At 41.6% G+C, this 16,250-nt stretch overlaps 1 protein-coding gene across 5 annotated transcripts in view; it reads left to right on the top strand.

Moving 5' to 3' along the window:
* ano5a (anoctamin 5a) overlaps nucleotides 1-16,250 on the top strand; it is a 196,659-nt gene that overhangs the window by 42,856 nt on the left and 137,553 nt on the right. For 3 of the 5 annotated variants that reach the window (XM_072272736.1, XM_072272734.1, XM_072272732.1), the window contains exons 2-3: nucleotides 3,909-3,947; nucleotides 6,215-6,285. Coding sequence is in view for 4 of the 5 variants with exons in the window: in XM_072272734.1 (XP_072128835.1) it covers nucleotides 3,909-3,947; nucleotides 6,215-6,285 (110 nt within the window). In the remaining variant the exon portion in view is untranslated. The remainder of the gene's footprint in view (nucleotides 1-3,908; nucleotides 3,948-6,214; nucleotides 6,286-16,250) is intronic. The other 2 variants (XM_072272735.1, XM_072272733.1) reach the window with 1 other exon arrangement.

Here is a 16,250-nt window from a genome sequence, read left to right as displayed (position 1 = left end):
CTCCCACCCCCTCCTCATCCACCCACCTTCTCCCTCAATTGGCTTCACCTATCTTCTTCTCTCCTTCTAGCTTGTACTCCTTCTCCTCATCCCACCTTCCTTTCCAGTCCTGATGAATGGTCTCAGCCCGAAACATTGGCTCTTTATTCCTTTCCGTAGATCTTGCCCGACCTGCTGAGTTCCTCCAGTATCTTAGTTAATCTAACTGGATGTTGCAGAAAAACATTCTGTTTGCCAGTTAGTTTGTTCTAAACTAAACTTGGATACAAATAAAATCAAGCATAATAGAAGTAAGCCCTCTAAGTACTGGGGCTACTTACATCACCAATTTGCCATAGCTGGTCGAGTCGTTACCTCATAGTGCAAACAGCTTATGTCCGATCCTGACCTCCGGTTCTGTCTGTGTGGAGATGACACATTTTTCATGTAACCACATGAGTTTCACCCAAGTGCTCTGGTTCCCTCCCACTTGCCAAAGATGTGTGGGTTGGTAGGTTAATTGGTTACTATGAATTGCCCTTAGTTTGTACGTGAATAGTAGAATCGGGGAGTAAGGTTGAAGATTTTTCACGTATATCATTTCCAGTACACAAGTGTCAAGGAGAATGAAATAATTTTTACTCCGGATCTGATGCAGCACAAAAATAAACACAACAAGGTAAGGAGCACTATAATTAAAAAAAAACACACACAGTGTATATATAAATACACAAGACAGCTTATAAACAATCAATGTATATGCATAAAGTGACGTTAAGGCACGGGGAGTTTCTATACATAAGGTTGCTGACAGAAAATGATAAAGCAGTGGTGCTGGAGGGTGTGGAGGGTTGGGTTTGTGGTTGTAGTTGTTGATCATCCTACTGCTTGGAGAAAGTAACTGTTTTTGGTCCTGGTGTGGATGCTATTAGCTTCCTCCCTGATGGGAGTGGGATCCTTCATAATGTTGCTGGACCTTTTCGGGCACCTTTCTGTATGTATGTCCTTGATGGTGGGTAGGATGGTTCTGGCGATGCGTTGGGCAGTTTTGACAACCTGTTGTAGAGCCTTCCTGTCTGCCACAGGACAGTTTCTGTACAATGCAGTGATGCATCTTGTTGGGATGCTCTCTGCTGCACATCTGTGGAATGGCAGGTGTATAGCTGTGCATAGTCCAGCTTTCTCAAGCCTTCTCAGAAAGCAGGGGAATTGGTGAGTTCTCCTGATTGAGGTGAATGTGTTTTGGGACCATGAGAGGTTGTAGGAGATGTGTATTCCCAGGAGTTTCCACTGCTGTACTGCAGATGTAAAGAGAGGTGTGAATGGTCTGAGTTTTCCTGCAGTCTATAACTATATAACTTGTCTTGTTGGCATTGAGGAAGAGGTTATTTGCCTGGCACCAGGCCTTGCTCTTCTACCCGAAAATGTGGAGAGAGATTTTCAACGTGGTTAGTGCGGCTTCAGTAGACTAAAGCTTCTGTTTCCCTGTGGTATGTTTCCATGACTTGAATTTTTGGAGAAATTATACGCCAGTTGAATTTCCTTTGTGACATAGTTTTATTTACTGTACATGGAGGCTCACAAAAAAATAATAGCAAGAGTAGATCACCAGTCTCTCAACCCTACCTTGCCATTCAGTACAAGGTATGCAGTAAATTTATTATCGAAGTGTGTACATCTTAACATATACTACCTTGAGATTTATTTTCTTGCAAGCGTCTACAGGAAAAATAAAGAAGTACAATAGAACGGAAAACTATACATAAACAGACTAACAAACAACCAGTGTGCAAAAGAAGACAAATTGTGAAAACAGAAAAGTAATACTGTGAACACATTGTAAAGAGCCCTTGGAAGTTTGCTGTAGGTTGTGCAATCAGTTCTGAGTTGTGGTGAGTTACATTGTCCATATCAGTTTAGGAGTCTTATGATATAGGAACAGAATTAGGACATTTAGCCTATTGCATCTGCTCCTCCATTTCATCCTGGCTGAGCCATTTATCTTCTCAGCCCCAATCTCTTGCCTTCTCCACGTATCCTTCATGCCCTGGCAATCAAGAATCTATCAACCTCTGCCTTAAATATACCCAATGACTTGGCCTCCACAATTGCCTGTGGCAATGAATTCCACAGATTCACCACTCTCTGGCTAAAGAAATTTCTTCTCATCTCTGTTCTAAAAGGAAGCCCTCTAATCTAAACATCCTAAAAGGATACCCATCTAGTCTAAACATCCTCTCCAAATCTACAAAAATTAAACTGTACATAAGCAGACAGACCGACGAAGCAACCAAAGTACAAAAGGAGACAATCTGTGCAAAATAGCTTGATGATGGTAGATCGCTGCTGGTCTCAACTTCTTGTCTGTACTGGTTCCTGTGAAACTAATTCCTCAGTCTTTATGTAACTGTCTACATCCTAGCTTGAATATTTCTATTGAACTGGCCTCCACCATCCTTTGGTTCAGAGTCTTCTGAGGGAAGCAGTTTTGATATGCCTCTGTTGTAGATGACTGACCCCTTCTCTTGTATTGATGTTCCTTCGTTCCTCACACTCTCACTAGTGCAAACTTCGCCCCTGTTGAGGCCCCTTGTGTTTGTTTAAGGTCACTTGTTATTCTTCTAAACACCAAGGAATGCAGACACTAACTATACAGAGCAACACACACAAAATGCTGGAGGAACTCATCAGGTCTGGCAGCATCTATGGACAGGAATCAGCAGTTGACATTCCAGGCTGTGGCCTACACTGTATCATCTCAGGAATTAGCCTGTTCAGTCTCTCTTCTGCCCCTAATGCTATTGTATGCTTCTGAGCAAGGCAACCAAAACTACAACCTCAATGTCTTGCACAATGGTGACAAAAACCTCCCTGTTTTTGTACTCTAGTCTCTCTCCACTTTTTGATTCCTCACATCAAAGTGCATGATCTCCCATTTCCCTACATTAAACTCTATTTAAATAGATTTTAAGAATAAACTAAAACCTATCTATATCCATTGCAGAAATGCAATCTCCTCATTGCAGCACACCTTTGTACTTGTTTAAATTCCTGCTGAAAAAAGACTTGCTTATTTGCAATTTAATACTTAACATTCATGCATCGTGATGCTAATGTAAATACTAATTAAGGCAATTGTACAAATATAATTTTTGACTGTATGTCTCTAGTAAATAGGTGGCAGGATGGAGATACATTTCTACCAAAGATGGTGTAAGGTGCTCCTTCCCTCCACTATCCTGCAGGTCATACTTGAGCAAGATGTAGCACTTGCTTAGCAGACCCCCACCCCGCCCCCTGATCAGGATCATACCATGGGAGCAGGTGGTGGATGGTTGTATGAGCAGCTGATGCCTGTCATAAGTCCTGGTTATGTGACCACTGATGCCAGTCAGACACTTTCTGAAGATTGTTAATAATGTTGGAGGTCACCTACCTTGTAAGGACACTGTCCAGAAGAAGGCAGTGGCAAGCCACTTTGGAGAAGAATTTGTGAAGAACAATTATGGTCATGGAAAGACCATGACTACCCACGTCATACAACGTGAAACATAATGAATGAATGTCTTCAGTAATTTTCAAAGCACTCTCATTGTATCATTGCATAGGATTTTGATACAACCTGTCATTAAATAAATCAAGAGATTAAAGGTGTTTTTTTCATTACACAAGCCAATTCTCAGTAAATGGTTTGAGTTGAAGCACAGGTGTAGAAACTGATTCAGTGACAAAGCAGGATATTGTGTTGCATGGTAAATGCTTCCCAAAGAGGAATTGTTTATGGATGCTGTCAGTTCTCAGAAAGCAAATTATATTCCTTCTATTAACATAAATTAGCAAATGTAGCACAAATGTAATCAATTTAAATAGCATTTGGTTTAATTTGCTTACCTTCCCTAAACCTAATGTTTTTTTTTTCTCCCTTGAAGATATTGCAGTGATTTCTGGCATTGCACCGGCGTCGCCAGGTACAATCAATCTCTTGAGCAAATGGTTTGTCCATCCTGTGCTTCATTTCCAAGTGTCAAAGTGTCGTGAAAATTATTAGTTGTGGTGCCTTTGATAGTGTTACTGTGGCTTTTCACGTTGTCATGTTGCATTTTGTGGACTTTCTCAATTATTAAGCCGAAAATAATGTGCTAAAGTGTTTTCTGGCAAGTGCATTGTCTGAAATGGTATGTTTATCATAAGAAAGCAATATGGGTTGGACCTTGGTCTCCCTCGTTTCAACTTATTCCCAAACTGTGGTCCATCGATCTCCTGGGGATGCCAAAATATTTCTGGGAGGATGTACAGGTAAAATAGGGGAAGGTTTGTAAGGACATGAGTGTTTATCATTTGTGGAAGGGCTTGGGAAAGACGTGCTAACATGTGGAGTTGTCACTTACAACCAGATAAATCAGCTATTGCAATGTAATGATTGCAAAGATGACCAGCAAATCTTATACTTTAGAATAATCCAGTAAAAATGTTCACCATTTAAAATCTAAAATTATAAAGCAAATGATTTTCCTGATCTCCAGCATGGATGATAAATCTGGACATGGATATAACTAAAGACATTTAAGAACTTTTCCTTCACCTAGCCATTCAGATGAATGCATTTCTTATTCTGTTGAACAGTGTGTTTGGTTTCTGCTTGCCTGTTCGTCTCAACTGTCTTCATCCATTTCACTAAATATTCCCTGATTGATTACTCTGTTCCTCCTCAAATGTGGAACTGTTCTTTGCAAGATCCAATTAAAAGAATCGAAGTGGCTTCATAATGTTTCAAGGCCTAGCCAGTAGCTTTCACTTTAATGATTTGTGGAGGATGGGCTAATTGGCTTTTAGACCGTTTAACAGAGCAAAGCAAAAAGCCTCCTTCACAGCACGGTGCAGGGAAACAGTAAGGGAGCTGTTCAAGCTGTGAAGAGGAAACTTTAAAAGGTATTTTGAATTTTTTCACCATCCTTTGGTTTAAATACCTCTTATGTTAGCGAAGCAGTGATTTTTTGCATTCAAGTCTCTGCGTAACTGCTTGTTAATATTGGAGCTGATTGGAATGAAGGGTGATTCTGATAGTGTCTGCTGCCCTTTTTTTTTACTTCACATGAGATGTATGTATAATGTATAGAAGTCAAAGCATTTCCTTTACATATTTTAGTGAATTTTGCTCCCTCCCATTCTAACGTCCTACAGCTGACCGCTGCTTCAAGTGGAAGATGGAGAATATTCGGCTAACTGTACTGATGTCATTCTCTAGTGAAAACACCACTGCTAAATTTAAGGAATCAGTAAATCCTCTTGATATACTAATTCTGCTTTGATAGGCAAAGACAGCCTCTCCTTCACTTGGGTATGGGAAGTCCACTCCCTTCAAACCCATACTGCTCCAAACGTTCTCCTTTGCGAGTCATCACAAGGACAAACTGCATACACTCCAGTTCTACAGCTTTTTTTTAATTTAGAGATGCAGTGTGGAATCGGTCCTTCTGGCCCAACTTCCATGAACCATCTAGAAGCCCACCTATTTAACCCTAGCCTAACCACAGTACAATTTACAGTGACCAATTAACACACTAACTGGTACGTATTTAGGAGGAGACAGGAGCACCTAGAGAAAACCCACAAGGTTCACGGGGAGAATGTACAAACTCCTTAGAGATGGTTTCAGAATTGAACTCCAGACTTTGGAACACACCAAGCTGTAATAGCGCAGTGTTTACCACTACATTACCATGGTGCCCATTATTCATCTTGGACCCCAGAATAGGATGAGTACTCTGCCCTTGTTGGGGCAAGAGAACTTTGACTGTGAGTTTGGGAGGTGGCATGGTCCTTCTGCTCATCCTCTCAGCTTCTGCATACTCCCAGCAAAGGTTCTCATTCTCAATTTTGAGTGGTCTGGGCGTGACATTCACAAAAATTAATGAGGGTGTTACCTCAATTATTGTTTAAGCCTAGCCTCCCAGTCAGCAGACCAACTTAGTTGTGTTCTTAGCCTCAATTTTGTTCTTTTTTTTTACCAAGTTTTTGAGATGCATATGCTGATTTTTGTTTTTCGTCTGTGAGAAATTGCTTTGCCAGGTGCCTGGCACTGTTTTGTTCTTACTGCATTTGATTATATTGGCTGAAGGTTCTGAAAGAAATGTTGAAAGAGGCTGGTTTGGAAAAATATTTTATTTTATGAAACATTCTAATTGTCGATGTCAGAGTACCCATATTTTGTATTCATATTCCCTCTGTATCTTAGGTGAAGATAATGGGCCTTACTATGATCCGTCCAATGGTACGCGAGAAGGAGAAATTCCTGGCAATTCTGAGGTAATATTGCTGTTTCCTGACTTCTATCTCCACAAGGAACAAACTCTGTAAACTGGAAGTATTGAAAAATTGCTTTCAGTTGAAGTGACAACTTGCAACACTGAAAATGTACTTGGTTTGTCCTATAGATCCGACCCTGAATCTGCTGAGTGATCAGGGAGTGCACACATCCATAATATCAATCCTAGATGTCCACCTGCACTAACAGGGATAGATTCTTTTTCAATATTATTTCTTGTAATTTCAGTGTTTAGCCTTTGAGTATTTTAACCCTTTTATTCTTTTTGCCAAACATTATGGTAAATGTACAATTTGGTTAATATTCAGAGCCATATTTGAGTTTTAAAAGTGTCGTTCATTTCCCTGCAACAGAATGCTAAGGATTTGTGCTCCGTTTGGATGGAAAAAATAGCATTGCTTAAAAGTGACATGTTTTCACCCTATTGAAATGTTTATCTATTGATTTGTTTAAATATCAACTAACAAATACAAACTGTCATGGTTTCTTAGATTCATTCAATTTACAGATTACACTACTCAAGACACTTTAGGGAAGGAATGCTGAGCAATGAGATTGAGTGCCAACAAGAAACGGTGATCAGGACCTGCCTAAAACATGCTATTAAAATGCGCAAAAGTAAATCAAATATGATTGGGTGTACAGAGGGTGAGAGTACGTCGTCTTATTTCAAGGGAGGAGGTGCTTAAAGATAGAAAGGCATGTGTTTAAACACAAGAGATCCTGCAGATGCTGGAAATCCAGAGCAACACACACATAATGCTGGCAGAACCCAGCAGGTTAGGCAGCATCTATGGAAATGAATACACATTGACGTTTGGGCCAAGATCCTTCATCCGGACAGGAAAGGAAGGTGGAAGAAGCCGGAACAAGAAGGTTGGAGGAGGGGGAGGAGTACAAGCTAGAAGGTGATAGGTTGGGGGAGATGAAGTAAGAAGCTGGGAAGTGATGGGAGGAGAATTTAAAGAGCTGGAGAAGAAGGAATCTGATAGAAGAGGAGAGTGGATCTTGGGAGAAAAGGAAAGAGGAAGATCACCAGGAGGAAGTGATAAGCAGGAGAAGAGAAGAAGTTGGAGGCCAGAGTGTGGAAGAGAAGTGGGAAGGGGGAGGGGGAAAATTACTAGAAGTTGGAGAAATTGATATTCATGCCATCAGATTGGAGACGACCGGGATAGAATACAAGGTGTTGCTCTTCCAACCTGAGAGCGGCCTCATGGACTGATGTGTCTGAAACGAGTGGCAATAGGAATTGAACTGTTTAGCCACTGAGAAAGTTTGCTTTTTGCATATGGAATTGAGGTGCTCAACAAAGCGGTCCCCCGATCAACATCGAGTCTCACCAATGTAGGGGAGGCCACTTTGGGAGCACCGGATACAACAGATGATCCCAACAGATTCCATGTGCAATGTTGCCTTACCTAGAAGGACTGTTTGGGGTCCTGATTGGAGGGACGGGAGGAGGTGAATGGGCAGGTGTGGTACTTCTGCCACTTGTGGGGTTAAGTGCCAGGAAGAAGATTATTGGGGATAGCCGAATGGACAAGGAAATCACGGAGTACGCAATCCCTGCTGAAGGTGGAGAGTTTGGGTAGGCAGGAAAAGATCTGTTTCGTGGTAGGATTCCATTGAAGAATGGTAGAAGTTGTGGAAAATGATGTGTCGGATGCTGAGGCTCATGCAGTGCTAGGTAAGGACAAGACAAACTCTGTCACTGTTAAGGCAGCTGAAAGAAGGAGTGAGCACTCATGTCTGGAAAATAGAAGAATTTCAGGCGAGGGGAGCATCAGTGGTTGAGGAAGGGAAACTCTGTTCTGTGGAGGAGATGAAGGACATCTCTGATGTCCTGCAAAGGGAAGCCTCATCCTGGGAACATGTGCACTGGAGAGTAAGGAACTAAGACAAGGCAATGGCATTTTTTACAGAAGACAGGATGGGAAGAGATATAGTCAAGGTAGTTATGGGAATTGGTAGGCTTATGAAAGATATTTATCTCCAGTTATGGAGACAAAGAGATTGAAAGAGAGAGAGAGCTGCCGGAAATGGACCAACTGAATTTAAGGGCAGAGTGGAAGTTGTAGGCTAAGTTGATGAAATTGACAAACTCAGCATAACTTTAAGATCAGGAATGAGAGATTAAAATGGGACTTTGGGGCAGCTTCTTCATGCTGCTGGTGTTGCAAATTTGGGATGAGATGCCAGAAATATTGTTTGAAGTGGGCATATTAGCAAAGCATAAAAGACATCTAGATAAATACGTGGATATGAGAGCTTTAGAGAGCTATGGGCCAAATGTGAACAGATGGGACTAACTCACTGGGCAACACATTTGACATGAATGAGTTGGACTAAAGTGCCAATTTCAATGCTGTATGACTCTATGATTACCATTCCTGAGTAGTCTTTTAGCATCCAGAAACCCAATTTTTTTTTAAACTTCACCCAGACACATTCACATGTAGTACTGGCCAGATATGTACGGGAAATAGTTGTGACCTTAAATACATTGATGTACAGAGGGACCTAAGGGCTCCTTTTAAGTTCACAGCTGTCTGAAAATTGTGATACAGGTGGACAGAGTAAAGAAGAAGGCATTTAACATGCTTGCCTTCATATACAGAGGTAGTATATATAAGAGCAGGAGCGACATTTTGCAGCCATACAAGGCGTAAGTTAGGCGACGCTCAGAATATTGTTCGTAATTATGGTCACCACACTATAAATGTGGCAGTGTTGGAGACTGACTGAGGTTTAGCCTGAAATGAAGGCTTTAATAATAAGTGATTGGACAAGCTGAGATTGTTCTCACTGGAGCGCAGGAGCTGTGAGGTGACGTTATGAAAGTTTGTAAAATTGAGGGGCATCAATCAGGTAGATGGAGTCAGACTTTTTCCAAGGCTAGGGAAACAAATTGAGAAGGCATATGTTGAGGGTGAGGTGCGAAGTATTGAAAGGAGATTGGAGGGCACATTTTTTCACATGGAAGATAGTGCGTATATGGAATGATCTGCTAGAGAAGATGCTACGGGGAGGTGCAGTCAGGGTACTTTAAGAAGGATTTGGACAAGTACATGGTAGGAAAAGAAGAGAGCTATGAGACAAATGCAAGAAAATAGAATGAGATAAGATGGGTATCTCAATCAGACTAGACAACTTGACTAAATGTTTCCGTGCTACATAACTCTGACTATAGTCAATTCAACAGTGTGCTAACCTCAAAGCAGCAAACCTCAAAGGAAATGAAAGCAAGTTCCTCTGTACTGAATGGAGAGCTGATGGAATGTATTTTCATTTATCTGAAGGTACATTAATGTGCTTTTGCATCGTTCATGAAATAAGGTCTTTTTTAAAATGCCTCCCAATATTGTTTTTTCTCTTGAGTGTCTAGATGATTAAGTTTTAGGACAGTCTGACATTGGCTACAAGGGTGCTGAAGAAAATACAAGACAGGAGAAGGAGCCACTTGAACCTGATTCCATTTTTAAAAAGAGAATGTAGTCACTCTTCAGAGTCTTGATGGTCATGGCAGAGTTAATAATATAAGCTCCATTTCGCCGTTGTCTGGATGCTTTCAACATGCCAGTGAGATTACTTAACAAAAGAAATTACTTTTTTCTCCCAGCAAAGTGAATCATTCTGGAGAGTTTCAACTCTGTTGTCCTTCATTACAGAATTTATTAGTTCCCAGTTGATGAGACATAGGGTTAATATTTGCCACTTTGCTATTTTCATGCTGGATTTTGCAATTGTATGTATTCTTGACCATTCGGTTGGTGGGGTGGAAATTCCCAGAAATTCTGCTCTGTGTTATACCAGCTCTAACCCACTCATTTTTATTCTTAAACTAAGGGCGGCATTTGTATGTTGTGCTTTGCAGACCAGAATCTCAAACCCACAAATGTTTAATCAAGTGGCCATTTTTGAAATTGATGCTGGTATGGGTGGGAAAAGTGAGACAAGGCTGCAGCCTTGCTTTTACTACGTGCAATGTTCCTACAGCAGATTCTTCTCAGTCTGTCTTCATCAGCTGATTTTCCCTGCGGGCTAGTAGTTGAATCAAGAGAAATTCCATTCTTTAGTCTGTAAGTTTATCTACACTAGGTCTGAATTATTACTGGTGACTGTGACTGGCCATATATTCCCAGAGGTCTCATCTGCCCCTGTGCTTTCCTTACCCTCCCCCAACCCCTTAAAGGTTGTTCATTATGTCCCTTTTGCCTTCGCTAAACCTCTTGGAAAATGGACTGATTCTATTCCTCAATTCATAATTTGAAAATTGGGCCTACAGTAGGCCCTTTGAGATGTTGACATCCATTAAAAACTTATGAGATGTTTTTGGCAGTAGATTGGTATTACAACAGTTATCTCATGAGTGATGTATCATGTCAGATTATTGATAGAGTTACAGTATATGAATGAGATCAGCTAGATTGCGAATCTTCTTGATACAGAGAATAGATGTTAAGCATGATAATAGAGTATTTCTGTATTTATATCTTTCAAATTAAGCCTTGGCTAGTTGGTATAACTTCTGCCTCCAAAGCCAAAGGCTGTTGATGATAAGCAGAGAAGCAGCCTGTTCAGCCCTTTAATTTTGCTTTATCATTCAACACTAATTGGTTGTTCTACCTCAATACCATTTTCTGGTTAACTTCCATATTTTTTATGCCTTTTGTTTCTGGAAATCGGTTTATCTTGAGTATATTCAGCGACTTGACCCTTGCTGTGTTCTGTGGTATAAAATTTCACCTATATACCACTCTTGGAACGAAAAAATGTTCAGATCCGGAATGTCTAACCCCGTACCCAGAGATTTTCATCCCTGCTTCTAGACCCCCGCCTCGCAGCCAAGAGAAATAGCTTGTCAGAATGTTGAGATTCAATTAAGTCATCTCTCGTTCAAAGCTCTGGAATACAGGCCTACTAAACCTAGCCACTCCCCAAACAACACTCCTGTCATCTCCAGCAATCCTTCTAATGAATTTACAGTGTGCTAAATATGTCCTTGGAGAAGGAGACCAAACCTTGCACTGCTCAGAATGCGGTCTTGCCAAGGCCATGTATAGTGCAGTGAGGCATCCTTGCTCCTCCAGTGGAGGTCAACTGCAATTGGTTGATTTAACTGCCCACTGCAGTTGCACAGTTGCTTTCAGAAACAGGTGCACAGGACATCTAAGTCTCTTTCTACATTCAATGTTTTCTAATCTCTCATTTAAATAATACTGATCCTTTCTGAAATTCCTTTTCCCCAACACATAACCTCACATTCATCCACGTTATACTACAAGTTACATTCCTTGCATTTGAACACAATTCAATGCTTACAGTTCACTGCAGTATTGAGAGAGTGTTGGAGCGTCAGATGTGTCATATTTTGCCTGAGCTAGCAAAATAAGCCATAATCATAGGCACAAGAGATTCTGCAGATGCTGGAAATCCAGAGCAACATACACACAAAATGCTGGAGGAACTCAGCAAGTCAGGCAGCATCTATGGAAATGAATAAACAGCTGACATTTCAGGCCGAGACCCTTCATCAGGACCAGAAGAGGAGGAGGAGGTCAGAGTAGAAATGTGGGATGAGGGGAAGGAGAACAAGCTAGAAGGTGATAGTGTGAAGTCTGGTGGATGGGGGAGGGAGGATGAAGTAAGAAGCTGGGAGGTGATAGGTGGAAAAGGCAAAGGGCTGGAGAAGAAGAACTGATAGAAGAGACTGAACCATAGGAGAAAAGTAAGGAAGAGGGACACCAAGTGGAGGTGTTAAAGGCAGGTTAAGGAGTAGAGACTAGAGTGGGGAATAGAAGCTGAGTGAAGGAAGAAATTACTTGAAAGAGAAATCAATGTTTCTGCCATCTGGTTGGAAGCTATCTGGATGGAATGCAAGGTGTGCTCTTCCATCCTGAGAGCGGCCTCCTCATGACAGAAGAGGAGGCCACGGACCGACATGTCAGAACAGGAATGGGGATAGGAATTAAGATGGTTGGCCATCGGGAAATTCCATTTTTTGCTGATGGAGTGGAGGTGCTTGACAAAGCAGTCCCCCAATTTACACTGGGTCTCATTAACGTAGAGGAGGCAGCTGTGGAAGCACCACATATGGTAGACGACCTCAATAAATTTGCAGGTGAATTGTTGCCTCACCTGGAAGGACTGTTTGGGACCCTGACTGGAGGTGAGGGAGGAGGTGAATGGGCAGGTATACCATTTCTGTCCTAATAGATGATATGCAGAATCCTGTACAGAATTTTAACACAAAAGATTCTGCAGATGCTAGAAATCCAGCATAACACACACAAAATGCTGGAGGAACTCAGCAAATCAAGCAGCATCTATGGAGAGGAATGAACAGTTGACGTCTTAGGCCAAGACTCTTCATCAGGACCTGTGACATTTATTTCAAGAATGAGAAGGTGTCTTCAGTGGCATATTTAGTAATTAACTTCAGTTTCAAAAAGAAAAGATCTGTTGTGCGATGATCAGCGTATTGCTGTTTGTAGGAGCCTGGTGTAGTTAAATTACTGTCAGATTTACTTAGCTCTGAAATGCTGTGTGACACAGCAAAAGAGACATGAGAAGCCAGATGTAAATACTGGTTTATTTTCAGCTATCCAGCCATCAGCTGTCATTGCAGAATTATAGCAGCTAGATAATAATATCCCCAGTTTCTGTTGCTACTCCAGAATAATATTTACCTCTCCCTTCCAGTTTTGCTTTTTGTGGAACACGTTAATCCTGAGAGCAAAAACAGATAAGTACATCAGGACACCTCTTTTGCAGTGAGTTTGTCCACTTCTCCCTCCAGAAATATTGCCCTTTTACACCGTGCAACTGAAACTGCATTTTACACGTACATAATTTCTTATAAAGGTGCCCAGAAAACAGGCAATTCTTTGTCCAGTGAGTAGCACCATTTCAAATCACTGTTCTGAGGGCCTGAATGAGGTGTGGAAACAGTGTTTATGCTCAATGGCTTCGTGCTCTGGCATATTCTGGGAAATTTAGACTTTCAGTAGAATTAAGTAATCCCAAAATAATACTATCATTCTAATGCTTTTATTCTGTCTTGGGTTCATTCGTAAAATAAGACCATAAAATATAGTAGTAGATTTAGGCCACTTAGCCTGTCAAATCTTCTCTGCCATTTCATCACTCCTAATTTATTATCCCTCTCTAACCCATTCTCCTGCCATCTTCCCATAATCTTTGAGGCCCTGATTAATCAAGAACCTATCAACCTCAGCCTTAATTATATATACTTCAATGACTTGGCCTGCACAGCTGTCTGTGTCAATGAATTCCACAGATTCAGTACCCTCTGGCTAAAGACAATTTTCCTCATCTATTCTAAATGGATGTCCCTCTATTTTGAGGCTGTGTCCTCTGGTCCCAGACTCTCCCACTTTAGGAAGCATCCTCTCCACATCCACTCTATCTTGGCCGTTCAATATTTGACAGGTTTCATTGAAATCTCCCCTTCTAAACTCCAGCGAGTACAGACCCAGAGCTATAAAGCGCTCCTCATATGTTAACTTTTTCATTCCTTGGATCATTCTTGTGAACCTCCTATAGACCCTTTCCAATTTAGCACACCTTTTCTTAGGTAAGGGACCCAAAGCTGCTCACAATACTCCCAAGTGCGTTCAGACCAATGCCTTATAAAGCTTCAGCATTATATCCTTGCTTTTATATTCTAGTCCTCTCAAAATGAATCCTAACGTTGCATTTGCCTTCCTTACCATCGATTCAACCTGAAAGTTAACCTTTAGGGTTAGCATGAAAACTTCCAAACATCTCTACTGTCTAGGTGTTCCAGGGTTGAGTGAAGAGCCAATGAAATGGTGTCTACTGTTCAGCTGTGATAGCAGGCAAATTCAAGTGGATCTAAGAGACTCTACAGGCAAGAGTTGATGTGTTTCTTTGCCATCTTCTCAAAGCAGTTCATTCCAGTGGATGTAAGTGTTACTGGATGATTATCATTGAGGTAGGTTATGACATTCTTCTGAAGGAAATAGATCTGGGAACTGGGCAGAAAGATGGATTACAGGTAGAAAATACGACCATGAGACAGAGGAGCAGAGTTAGGTCATTCGGCCCATTGAGTTTGCTCTGCCATTCAGTCATGGCTTATTCATTTTCCTTCTCAACCCCCATTCTCCTGCCTTCTCCCTGTAACTTTTGACAGCCTTACTAATTAAGAACCTATCAACCTCCACTTTAAATATACCCAGTGACTTGTCCTCCACAGCTGTCTGTGGCAGCGAATTCCACAGATTCACCATCCTCTGACTAAAGAAATTCCTCCTCATCTCTGTTCTAAAAGGACATCCTTGTATTCAGAGGCTGTGCTTCCTGGTGCTACACTCCCCCACTAGTAGAAACATCCTCTCCGCGTCCACTCCTATTTAGTCCTTCCAATGCAGGCTGGAAAGTTTATGAGATCTATTCATGGTATTTCGTAAGTTGGGCTGAATATACAGTTGATCCTGTCATAATTACTGGGTATGTAGACATCTTTCAAGAATGAAGGTTACAATATGGGATGATCTCTGATACACATTTGCATCAGCCATCGCTATTAGCTAGCTGTTATTAACAATAAAGAATATTTGTTTGGTTAGAAACAGTTTCCTATTTACTTGTCCTACCAAGTAACACTGAAGAGAAGCACACACAAAATTCTGGAGGAACTCAGCAGGGCAGGTAGTATCTATGTGGAAAAAAGTACATTCAACATTTCGGTGTGGGGGGGGTAATCTATGGATGATATTGCAGTCCCAATTGAAAGCCCTTATTTCTGAAAACAACGTATCACAAATTATAAATGATAGTGCAGACATAACCATTAAATGTTCAAAACATAAAACGGAAACAAAGAGCATGTTCTAACACATTGAATGCTGGAAGTAGAAGCAGTAGTACACCCTTTGAGCATCAATGCCTACTCCACTAGGTGCTGATCTCTTGCTTCAGTGCAACTCTCTACACTGACCACCAACCCTTGATTCCTTTAGCGTCCAAAAATCAACTCCTCTGATTTGACCGAACTCTGCATATGATTCTTCAAAGCTGCCACCGTTGGCGGATTCCAAAGATTCACTCCTATCAGGGTGAAGAAATTTCTTCTCATCCATGTCCTGAGTGGCTGACCCCTCAATTAGAGGCTGAGGACAACTGATCTGGACACCACAGCCACGAGAAACAAGCAGCTCTCCACCCATGGAAAAGAGTAAGCAGTAAACGTTCCAGGCCGAGACCCTTCATCAGGACGGGAAAGGAAGGAGAGAAGTCAGAATAAGAAGGTGGGGGGAGGGGAGGAAAAAGTGCAAAGGTGGCAGGTGATAGGTGAAACTGAGGGGGGGTTGAGGTAAAGAGCTGGAAAGTTCATTGGTGAAAGAGATAAAAGGCTGGGAGAGGGGGGTGGAATCAGATAGTAGAGGACAGAAGTCCATGGAAGAAAGTGAAGGGGGAGGAACACCAGAGGGAGTTGATGGGCAGGTAAGAAGAGAAGCTGTAAGAGGGTCTGGTCCACTGAGTTCCTCCATCATTTTGTGTTTGTTGCTTTGGATTTTCAGCATCTGTAGATTTTTCCCTCCATCTGCTAGTTATGCCTCACAGTAATTCTTTTTCCATGAGATCACCCCTTGCTTTTATAAATGCTGCAGAGTACATACCCAGTCAACTTCATCTCTCCTCTTACAGCAGCCTCCCCTTCCCCCCCCTGCCCCCATCCCGGGAATCCAGCAGGCTCCTCTCTCCCATCCCGCGAATCCAGCAGATGAACCTTTGCTCTGCTCGCCGCAGTGCATTTTTATTTAGGAAAAGGGGAGAAAAATAGATTTAACCTAAAGCTGCACTTGTGGAATTTCTTGTCACAAATTTTTGAAGAACCCTTGGCTTGCAGTGAGGGTATGTTTCTAGTAAACTTGGCGGTTGGAACTGAGCAGACAGA

The sequence above is a fragment of the Mobula birostris genome, chromosome 11, assembly GCF_030028105.1.
Source record: "Mobula birostris isolate sMobBir1 chromosome 11, sMobBir1.hap1, whole genome shotgun sequence".
NCBI lineage: Eukaryota > Metazoa > Chordata > Chondrichthyes > Myliobatiformes > Myliobatidae > Mobula > Mobula birostris.
This window is presented reverse-complemented; position numbering and strand designations above follow the sequence as displayed.